The following is a 12,363-nucleotide window of genomic DNA, read 5'->3' as shown; positions in this document are numbered from 1 at the left end:
ACCAGGAATAACAGTCACAAGCTGGCAGAAGGTAGGTTTAGGTTAGACATCAGGAGGTGCTATTTCACGGTCAGGGTGGCTAGGGTCTAGAACCAACTTCCAAGAGAGGTGGTGCAGGCTCCTACCCTGGGGGTTTTTAAGAGGAGGTCAGATGAACGCCTTGCTGCGGTCGTTTGACCCCAGTACTCTTTCCTGCCACGGCAGGGGGTCAGACTAGATGATCTGCTCAGGTCCCTTCCAACCCTAGAAACTATGAAACTATAATGTCTCCTGATGTCCAACCTGAACCTTCTCTCTAATAATTTGTGGCCATTATTCCTAGTAACCCCGGGTGGTATAGAACACCTTCTTCCTAAATCACTGTTTCCTTCTGGAATAGAAATTTAATTCTAATAGCTCTCACCCAAACTAATCATACACCCATTTTATGACCTTGTCTGTAGTGTAACTTCAGTCACTAATGGCAGGGAATGGAATAGTTACCAACGTAACTACTATCTATGCAAACCTCAACTGTAGACAAAAAACTAAAGTTTCTATCCGTCTGCTCATTCTTCCTTAAAAATAGCGTAACTCCACCACTAGAAGTTGTGCCTTTTTCTTGTCTATACTTGGGGCTTGTACCATTAACTGGCCACCAGTGACTGAAATTGAGACACATTCCCAATATAAAAACAAAACCTAAAGAAGTGTTTTGTATTAAGCCAAAATTCCAGAATGCAGATCAAAGTGCAGCTTATACTGAGAGACAAACATACACAGATTCAGTAACAATGCAAAGCACAAAGGTATCCAGTTATGCCACATACTATACAGCTTAAGTGCATCTGTTCCTATGGAAACAAGAACAGAAATGGGAAGCTACAAGAGCTTGAAAAACCTCAGTTGCAAGATTCTGATCAGTTTCCCATCTTCCCAGGAAAGAAATGTTTTATCAGTAAAATAATGTAATAGGGCTGATATTTAATACTCCTACCTCCCTGGCATGTACCTTTGCCTTGCTTTCATGGAAACAAAGTAGAAAAAATAATCTAACATGACAAGATAACCCATTTCACTGTAAGTCTCTTTTCTTTTAAATAGATTTCTACAGGATGGTCTAATGTATCCTGCCCTGCCCCCCATAATGGTTATAATGATCTTATAGGGAAAATTAATGCTACTCCATTAGCATTAATGGCAATTAATAAAAGCAACCTAACTTCCATCCATCAGAATAATTTTTTTCAATCTTTAGTCTCCTAAGACATATCAGTAGGTACAATAGCCAGGAAACAGCAATGATATGCAGAAAAACATCAATACCCTCAAATACATGCACTATATACTGACCTCCAGCCAGTTTAAATTTTAGCAACTTACTTCCCATTGTATATTGACAGACAGAATCTTGGGTGCTTTTACCCAAGCCACAAGGTTTTTTTTAAGTTTGGTTAAACCAACTATTTACAAAAGTAGAATTTAACAATGAATATATGTTTAATCCAGTACTTTTTTCACTACTCCATTTGAAAGCTATTTACATTATGCTACCAGCTCCTAAAAGATTTTCTTAAAAAGATGCATTTCTACACACTAGTGAAAGTGCAGAAACGTGTGTTCCTATGTTTCTCAGGTGTTTTTAGCTGTGTGCTTAATTTAGAGCTTAAAGTACCCATACTTGACTCTGGTAAAAAGACTGAACCACCTACCTATAATCACCAAGTGTCAGACTATGGTCTACTACATCTAGAAAAGATCTTTTGGTAAGTATACAATGAATTCAAAATATACCAAAAAGTAGATTTCCTTCCATTAATAAAATATATTCACTGACTAACATCAACACAATCCTCTTTTATGAAAGCCTGGAAAGATGCATGGAATTATTCAGTGGACAAGAAAAGTCCCATGACCGCACTGGGTTGACCAGGACAGCTGTCCAAGTACAAATAAAAATGCAAGTGGGCACTCACTGTGTAAAGAGTACAGCAGGTTGAAGCAAAGATTTAGTTTAAACTATTTATAAAGTATATGAATAATACCCATATATTTTACATTTCTTCAGGGGTGGAAAAGTGGCAGTATCCAATTTCTGCCCCCTGCTGCCACACGCTCTTCACCCCTCAGAAAACTTCCAGCCTCTAGGTGTTATGTATGTATGCTATTAGCAGAGAAGTAGTAAAAAGGAGGAAGATCAGCAAAGGACACCAAATATATTAAGCACTCTTCATTCACCTAGTCTAAAACAGAACAGTAACAAAAAATGGACAATTAGTTTCATCGACACCTGCTGAGCTTTCTAGTACTCCCTTTTGTTCAGCTGCTGGAAGAAAAAAATAAAAAGCAACACCTGTCTACTTTTCACAACCAGAACTTCTCTCAAATGGGTACACCCCATTTATTAGCAGAGAAAGAGGAAGGAAGTTGAACAGGCACTACTTTCTTATTTCTTTTCTTCAACAGATTAAATAAATGCTTCAAAATGAATCAGTGCTGAGAATCTACTGAGCTCACTTGGAGCCCTCTCCCACATGCTTCCTTTAATTTTTTTTCAACTTAGGAAGGAGGGAAAAGAATCTCTCTTCCTGGCCCACCATATCCAAAACTAGGAGATTTTCTCTGGCTGAAGAGGACACATGCTCCTCCAGATGCATCTTCACTCTCCATCCATCCCTTTCTCTTGCTGGCAGGACTTCTTGCCTGTCTGTATAATGTGCCAGAATGTTAGAAACATACATCACTATTGTATAATTTAGACATGTGTTAGAAACAAACATCAGCAACAGTTTATTTACATAAGGCTGAGGCTTAGTACCCTGCTTCTGCTAACAGAGAAACACCAATGTCATAGGTGGTATTTTCAGGGGAAAGGAAGTACAGGTGATCACTAAAAATCTCTATAAATTGTAAAACACACCATTAAATTGGAAGTGATTATATAGTCTCTCTCACTCTCAAAAAAAACAGGAGCAAAACATATCAAGCCAGGGTATAAGAACAATTCTTACTTTTCCATTATTCTTATTATACCATTTTAAAAGTTTCATAACTTAAATTATCTTAATATATACCCCCAAAAAATTCATTGCATTTTAATGGTTCCTACCGAACAAAAACTTATAGTTATGGATTTCAACTGAAATTCAATGCATCAGACACTAGATTCATCTCTCCTTTCTCCATCATCATTAGTAATTCCATCACTTACCCTAGCCTACAAGCTTGCAAGTTGGGGTTTTTTTATTTTTTGGTTTATTACACCAAATATGTGCCACCCCCAAAATCCAGCTGGTTTTAGTTTCACAGCTGCTCAAAGATTCAATCCTATTAAAAAAAAAAAATCTACTAAAGCCTCCCTTTCTCCACCCTCTGATATACTGATCTTTCATATCTCTATTCTACTCAGTTTAAGTTACCTACCTTATCCATTGCTTTATTTAATCCCTGTTCAAATTTCTTTACTTGCTCCCTCTTGCCTCTCTGTGAATTCAATTTCCTTATTCTCTTTCAAATTCTTCTCTATCCATTCAACCAGACCTCAAGAGCTAAATCAATGACCACTTAAAGAAAGCTTATAATTCCTCCTACCCCCTATTCCAATAAAACCTTTTCATCCTTTTGCCCAGCAAAACCACTTTGCTTCATTTCCTCCTGTTCTTGTTAATGTTTAGGCCTGCATCTGGCAAATGAATTTGGATGGGCACAGACATGATAGTAGAACAGTTTGTATAGCATAGCCCTTCAATTTAAGCTGTGCAGGACAAGGACATTTTTGTATTTTACACTTCTGTGGTACAATTTCAGTAGATAATAGCTTAATGCATAAATATTTATTTAGAATAGTTTTGAAAACATTCACTCATTTTCAATATCCCTTAGCATAATTTAAAAGCAAAAATCCCTTATGAAGATTCACTCAGGCAGTTTCAAATCTTCTTGTGATTTAAGTGTTCCATTATAAAGAAGAAATCAAGAGCATCTTCCACATTGATGTCGTTAACAGAGAAAATCATATGAAAGCTTTATTCTGTCACTTCCTGGAGATCACAGCTCTTAACTTTTTCCATACAAGCCTTCTGTTGTGCTGTACTAGGACAGCTACATTTAGTAGCTATGTAGCGTAGCATGTGGGTGAAGTAGCTTAGACTCAATCTATAGACTAAAAAAAGAAGCCATTTTGTAACATTAAATTAGCTTAATGCGACTAAGAATATTCAATCCTTTACACTCATAGATTGAGATTAATGTCTTTATCAGATATCATGACTGACACATGAGAAGTCCCCCTTAACATGTAATTGGGCCATATTATTAGGCTAGCTTAACTTTAAAGGCTGCTTTTGTCAATCACTTGGGCGCATCTATATTTTGCATTCACTGTGCCAACCAGTGACATGCCATAACAGTGAGTGCAGAACAGAGTAACAATCTCTTGAATAGTGAAGGGTTATGGGCAAGCTAACTAGTTCTGTCTCTAAACGGTACCCAGGTACAGTACCATAATAATATGGCTATACCGATACCAGTTTGGGAGGCAGTGTGAACGGTGTAAAGTGGCCAATTTTTCTCCACAGCACTGCCTAGTAGAGCTAGATATCAGGTTAATGTTGAGGAACCTAACCTATTTTTCAAAGTTTAAACATGTGCTTCAGCTTGAATAAAGAGAGTAGAAATAGGGCCTAAAGATATGTGGTGGTACATATGTGCACACATGGATGCGCACACTTTTTCATGAAGAGAAAGGTTCACTAGCAACAGACTCTCTTTATTTTTAGACCAACAGATCCCCAGGACCCAGTCACACAAATAAAACTTTTAGCTTGTTTAAGAAAATTAACTGAAATACCTTGCTGTCAAGTTTTAGCATGACCCTTCCAAGTCCTCTGATCGGCCATGGAGCAAGAGCTTCTTGCCGTTCCTTCACAAAGTTTTCCAGAACGTGCCACCACATGCTACAACGTTTTGCCATGAAGTTCACAACTCCAAAGTGGACCACAAGCTTTTTAAGAACCCAAACTGTAACAATAAAGAAAAAAGGAATTTAAGATTAGGAATTTGACAACTGTACCATGCCTGTCTTATTCCTTCCTTCAGTAACTCTTTCTTCCACTGGACATTTAGGAAAAAATAGTATATAATTTTTTTTTCCTCTTACCAGAAATACTAAATCACTTTGACATTGTCAAAACAAAGAATATGCACTTTCTAAAAAACATTCATCTACCTGAAACTTAAATACCATCATATAAAAGGCAGCTCCATATCATCTTAGTGCGTACACAATGATCTATGGAGCAATTTTACTGATTACATGCATTGAACTGATAGTTTTGTTAAACACAAGCAACATCTCTACTTCACAGAATGAACATGAATAGCATATTCAGTGTATAATATCTTGGACATGAGGCAACTTTCCCTCCCTCAACATTTTTACCTTTTTTAGCTTTCCATATCATTAAACCAGTACCTTTCATGTCAAAGGGAGAGCCATATACTTTCATTTATACATATGTTCAGAACAACAGGAGCTACAGTTAAGTTTACAACTAAACTATCTTATGGACATCTACATTTCTTTGGTGATGAGTACAAATTCTCTAGATTTGTATTTAGATTCAGCTTGTATTGCAAATACATTTTAAAATGTGTTAATTAAGTTACAATTTCTATGTAAACCTGTACTTCTGCATTTCTTGATTATTTTACATTTGCACCCTTAAAACTGCATTAACAGATTTTTGCCTTTAAAATATGCTGGTTAAGAAACTCAGTTCATTACTTTGACTGATATTCCGAGACCTGAATTTAAGCCCCCTCCCCTTCCCCCTCTGCAAATTACTGAAATACAATTTTAAAAAGTTTCATATTGTAAATACAATTATCACATTGAGATTATTTCTTTTGTCAAAACTCAAGATGCTGAATGTCATGATTCTAATTAAAAAGTAAGTACTGAGACTTTTGTTTAAAATTTGTGTACTTAACCTACCAAACAGGTAACTACTTGAGAAATATATGATGTACATGGAACCAGTAGTTTAAAGAAAACTGTTAGCAATATAGTCATATGAGAAAACTTTAAACTATCATGGAATTCTGTGCTTTTGCACTACATGGTAAAGATATTCACAGGTAATATATTAAAATGTATTTTAATAATTATTTTTTTCTGTCGATTCAGAACTCCTCCAAACTGAATGTAAAACCTGCAGGCAAATCCTACAAAACTAAGCCATTCAACATTCATATCATGCCTCCCTTGGAAATATCTAGATATAAAAAAATGTCATGGCCCAAAAGGTCAAATTTTAATGTCTACAGGGAGTTTATCAAGTTTAACAAAAGCCTATTATCTGTAAGCTCTTTCTGTAACCATTTCTGTTCTTTCCCACAGCATTGCTTATTTTACAATTTTTCCAAAATTTGCTTTACTTGCTTACTCGTGGCACCACCATGTGGCAATCTTGAGTACCAGCTTCTTACCAAGTAATCATCTTCCTACACTTAGCACCAGTTAAGTGTCCAAAAAAGTTGAAAGTATTGTGCAAGGTTTACATCCTGCTTCCAGAGGGAAAATGAAGTCTTACATTGTAGCTTTTTTAATCTGATTCAATTGATAATAAATGCATAAACCAATTAAACTACTGCTCTGCAACACAGGTACAGCTGTTCTTTTACAGAATACAAAGAGAGCATTTTTTCTAACATTGTGCTTGCTGTTTAAACAGAGAGAGGGAGAGAGAGAGAGGGAGGGAGAGAAAAATGGGAGGCAAGCAAAAACAAAGTAGAAGCAACGGGCACTTGAAAATAAATGTGCTCCTAGTTATTCGCACTCAACACAATGAATGAATGTTTCAGATCTTCCTTGTAGGTTGGCTGCTTGTTCCATGTGGGTTTTAATGACTGGCTTTCATTAACATTTTACACTGATCTTGCTCTCTGTTCTACATTTAATAATGATTTACATATATATCCCTCTCCCCAGATAATATAGCATTAAGAGAATACATCATTCTGTTGAAGCAAAAATGGTTTAAGCAAAAATTCTAATAGTGAGAAGATGTTTCTGATGCATGAAATGGCAATTAGAGTCAAAGTCCAGTTTACGGACCTTTGGGTAAATCAGCCATTCTTTACATAAAAATCTGTTGCTCTAATGCAAGAAGCCTTTTCTCTTACAATCATCATGCCCTTGACTTTAAAATATCAACTTAAGTGAACCTGGCTTAAGTAGAGGACCTATTGTGAATATAAAAAATTTGTTTCCAGTCACGCTGCTATTATACGTTTGCTTTGTGTACTTCCTCTCCTTTGACAACCCAATTTATTTTCTTTTACCCTACAATACTTACTGTGATCCAGTGTTCCAAATGTGGTTCAGTTCATGACTGAACCACCCGTTTCTAAGATATGGTTGCAGTGTTAGTCTGAAGTCAGGGAGAAGGAAGGGCAAGGTGGCACCTTAGAGGTGGATTCAGAGAGACCACCCTACCCTGCTTTCTGCCCAACGTAATTACTGAAATCAACAACATTAAATTAACAGATTATACTAGCAAACGTACCACTGTGATGATGTATGCTGAATTTTTATATAAAACAAACCATAAGATTTTCCTAAATTGATTCCTATTTGTACTGAAGCATCTTTGGGATGGAAAAAAAGCCCATCACAACCCCTGGTAAGATGTTCTATTGGACTGACCCACACCATCATATCTGTATGTCAGTTCAAGTCTGAATCTATTTAGTTTCAGTTTACAGCCATTGGTTTTTCTCTTTGTTCACAAAACTATAAAGCCCTCTTATCACATTGCTCTTCACACTATTTCTAGACTCTAATCAAACTGCACCCAAAGCTCCTTTTTCATAAACTGAAACCTTTTTCCAAACCTTCAGTCATTCTCACGGTTTTCCTCTGAAGACTCCCAAATTTTTCAACATCTTACATTGCAGTAGCAGCTGTAGCACTGCAGTAGCAGTGTCAAACATGAATAAAAACAGCTTCTCTTCTCATATATCCAAGGAAGAGCCTCTTTACATTAGCTTTTCTGACCACAAGATTGAACCGCTCTTTAAAAGACTTCTGTCAAGCTCTGTAGAGTCATTGTTTCTCATGATGGAGACCATCCTGCATAGTCTGTTTTCCTGTTTCTAGATGTATAATTTGACATTTGACTAGATTGTCTGAGCCCAAGGAATCCAGGTCACACTGTATCAAGGACCTGTTCTCTGCTCTGTTTAACAATGTCTGTCTGAGTCACCTGCTAACAATGTTCCACATTCTTTCAGATCACTGATACAATTAATTGTTACATGGCATAAGCCAAGAACATCTACAGTTACTTCTTGTTTTTTTTAAAAAAAGAAAAAAGATATAAATGCTACTCCCAGTTGATGGTCATGTTAAGAACACATTCTCTCACAGGCATTCAAATGAGCAAATAATGGACATCCTGACCTGCTCATGATTGTAGTCACAAGTGAGCTCACACTACTTCTATCAAGAAGTATATTATTTGGTTTGCTAACCAAATGAAGCAGCCACATTAAACTGCAAAATAAATAAAATTGAAGAAAGCACTTAAGACAATGAAATATGATTTTGACTGAGGAAACACGGACACAAGGAGCACTGGAAATAAGAATTAACTACCTTAACTCTCCTACGCCATCAGTCAATGAAGATCTAAAAGCAAGATGCATATAGTTTTAAAACAGCTGCTGAGATACACAGCAAGCATAGGCAGTGGAAAGGGGGGGCTAACAGGGTTTATCCCCCTCAAATGCGGGGCAGTAGTACGGCCACAAGGCTGCCCAGCTGTGGGCTTCTGGCAGCTACAGCAGGGGTGGGGAGGGGTATGCAGGCAGCGGTGAGGGAGGAAGTGGGGCTAGGGGAGGGGCAGGCACTCAGGGCAGGATGCAGGACTGAGCCCTGAGCAGCTGGTCAGGGGGTGCGGCTCCTGCTGCTATGTGAACCCCGGAAGGCATGGGCGGGGAGGGATGTAGCCACCCCAAGATTCACTGTAGCCCACCCAACCCCCCTCCCAGCACCACTGCTACCTGCCCAGAGCGTGCACACAGCCCCACACTGAAAAAAAATTATTCCTCCCCCTACAACAAGTATGATTCCTATTTTACAGGTGGGAGAACTGAAGTCTCAAGATGGTAAAGAAAAACTTTAGATAGCCTTAGACTATTCTTAAAATTAGAAAAAACATCATGTCCTCCTTATAATAAAAATTAATATACTAAGTAATCTAGAGTATTTTTCATTAAAATTGCAGAGAATTTCCCCCCACCCCAAACACAAAGACAAAAGGAACGAAAAGCAAAAAGGAAAAACAATCCTGGCCATATGCTACTGCCTGCCAGGAAACAGAAACATAAGCAGTAACAACTCTTCATGTATTCTTATGATGTACAAATATGGTACTCCTGAACGACATTAAACATTTAGACCACTGTACAATAATAAATACAACCAAAGCAACTCTTTCATTTCATGGAAGGTAACTGTATGATGCAGGAGGATACTAAGCAGGCAAGCCATCTGGAATAACTTATTTACAACCAGGAACTGACTGAAATTGTGAAAATAATAGACTTCAAACCAGAAACTACAAGTTAATTGAATTCAAAATACATCAACAAAAGATTAGGTTTTAGGAAAAGACATTTCCAGACCCAGAAGTGGAAGGTGAAAGATTCCACATCTTCCATTTGGAAAAGGGTATGTTACACAGATATGAAAAGGCTAGGGTTTTCTGAAGTCCTATTTAACCATGAATTAATAATAACCAATTACCTGCAATAGGCACTGGCAGTAACTGCACAATCCAGAGATTCAACCAGATCTGAACTATTATGATGGCCCATACTAGAGTAACAAAATAGATATCACTGGTTTTTTTCTTTCTAAAAAAAGCTCTAATTTCAGGCTTCTGTCTACCAGAAGTGGCTGATAAGGAGGAAGATGATGATGAAGCAGGAGGGTGTTGTTCACTTTCCACTGTTCCTAAAGAAAAGAATACACCACGTTAAAGTTTATCACCAAACATAAAATATTTCTAAACAGCTTACTATGTCATCGGTTCTTAAATAATGATGTGCAAACTTTACAAAACAACCAAAACAAACAAACCAAAAACAAACAAACTTCCCCCTGGTTCCATTTGCCACAAAAAAACCCAGAAAAAGGTATAAGCTTGTATTGCTAGATATAAAACAAAAGGGAGAATTTACTGTAGTTGCAATGGTACTAGCATTATGGCAAAGATTATTAATGTTATTTTGTCTACAGGTTCGATAATATTCTAATGTTTGCTTCAGGCTATTTTTGATCAAAAAAGTCTCTATACTTCAAAGCAGATATAGCAGACTCTGAAAAGAGAGTGTTTCCATGATACAAATCACTTAAGTATAATGTACTTTTCTAATTTTCAGATACAGTCCCACTACAAGTATTTATTCATGTCATGATCTTAAATTGCTGGCTTGTCTGTCACATTTCAATAGCAATAGAAAACAGCAACCAAGAAAGCTAACTTAAAAAAATTGTGGATAAGTGTCACTCATCTTGTTCATGTAGTAATTGTTTGAAATACATCATCTTTCTAGTTTACAAACTAAAAATAAAACCATGGAAAATTAAATTTAGTTAACACCGATTACAAGTGTGGATTTCTCATTTCTAAAATTAACCCTCAATCTACAAACTATTAACATGCATTTTATTTCTGACAAACACCAGACAAGAATTCTCCAACAGAATTATGTGGTTCACTTCTGTGCTTTAAGTTTAAAAGATGAATTCTAGTGTTAAGGAGATTTGCAATTGGCTTTCCTAATTCTCTGTAGACCTCTGCAAGAAAAAAAAAAGTGAATTCTCCATGCAGTTGGCCAGTTAGGTAGATTGGTCCCTCAACTGCAAGTCACTGTTCAAAGAAACTTCCTATTCAGCACCAACATTTCAAATGAGATATTTTATTGAAGCAAGGTGCCTTATTGTAGCTGATAATCAAGAAGCTTGCTATGCATTTACTTTCTAAACTGATTTTACAGATGATAACTGACATCAACATAACTTGAATGGTCTTCCCAACCCCGATGTTGGGGTAGGGAACACCATTCATCCAGCTCCAGCAGGTCAACCAACTTCCTGGCAGCTACTGCCAACCTGTTCTTGACACAGGCTGTGGAAGGACCAACTAGGGATAAAATCACTCTGGACTTATTGCTGACATAGTAGGTGACCTGAAGATTGGAGGTACTCTGGCCGACAGTGAACACAACCCAATTAGGGTCACCATCCACCAAAAGGCTGGGAATTCAGTCAGTAGAACAAAAGTCCTAGACTTCAGAAGCCTGGTAAAATCAGGAGACTAGTTAGAAAGGCCAGCAACTGGAAGATTGGAAGATTTGGGAGTTCAGGATCAGTGGTGCTTCCTTAAGGGGGCAATTCTCAAAGTGCAAAAACAGGTCATCCCCGTGAGGTCAAAAAGCAGGAAAAGGGCCAAGAGACCTGCTTGGTTCAACAGGGATATTAGAGAATATCTGAAAAAGAAAACAGAAGCTTGTAAGTGATGGATGCTGAACCATTTTTCCAGAGAGGAATACAATCAGATGGCCAGGCTCTACAGGTATGAGACATGGAAAGCCTAGGCCGGCATGGAGATCAAGCTGGCAACCAAATAAAAAACAAAAAGCCTTCTATAAGTACATAGGGAGCAAGAAAAAAAAAAAAATATCAAGCTCCACCTTTGGACCCCTACTGAATAAAGGGAGAGGGGGTGGGCAGCCCACAGTTGATTCCCACAAAAAAGCAGCACTCCTATACACTTCACATTGGTATTCCTAAAATCAGATGGGAGCTGTTCACCTGTCCAGAGGCCCAGGAAATATGGGGAAGACAACAGTCCACATGGAACCAGTCCCAAACAGGTAAGGGTACTCTTAGAACATCTGGACATGTTCAAGTCTGCTGAGCCAGATGACCTGAATCTGAGTCCTAAAAGAACTGGCTGAGCTCATAGCAGGGCCCCTGATGAAGCTGTCTGAAGAGTCATGGAACTTGGGAGCAGTCCTGAATGACTGGAAGAGGGCTAATGTGGTACCCATCATTAAGAAAAGGAAGAGGGATGACCTGCAAGCTACAGACCGGTCAGTCCGACTACAGTCTTGGGAAAAATCTTTGAAAAAAATTGTCAAGGAGGCCATCAACCACAAGCTTGCAACTAGTGGGGTATTAACAAGCAACCAGCATGGCTCTGTCGAGGGCAGGTCATGCCTAACAAACCTGGTATCCTTTTATGACCAGGTAACTAACCAGCTGGACAAGAGACATGAAGTTGACATCATTTACCTAGACTTCAGCAAGGC

General features: G+C 37.8%; 1 protein-coding gene across 1 annotated transcript in view; it reads right to left on the bottom strand.

Annotated features, from left to right (window-relative positions):
• The window catches only part of TMEM245 (transmembrane protein 245), a gene marked incomplete at its 5' end in the record, with an annotated part of 178,928 nt that overhangs the window by 125,374 nt on the left and 41,191 nt on the right, over positions 1 to 12,363 (bottom strand). The window contains 2 exons of the mRNA XM_019518358.1: positions 4,829 to 4,998; positions 9,791 to 10,000. Of these exons, the coding sequence (XP_019373903.1) occupies positions 4,829 to 4,998; positions 9,791 to 10,000 (380 nt within the window). The remainder of the gene's footprint in view (positions 1 to 4,828; positions 4,999 to 9,790; positions 10,001 to 12,363) is intronic.

Source organism: Gavialis gangeticus, unplaced genomic scaffold, assembly GCF_001723915.1.
Source record: "Gavialis gangeticus isolate Ggan-Ray unplaced genomic scaffold, GavGan_comp1, whole genome shotgun sequence".
In the NCBI taxonomy this organism is placed as follows: Eukaryota; Metazoa; Chordata; order Crocodylia; family Gavialidae; genus Gavialis; species Gavialis gangeticus.
The sequence above is the reverse complement of the archived record's forward strand: the minus strand, read 5'-3'. Positions and strand labels throughout refer to the sequence as shown.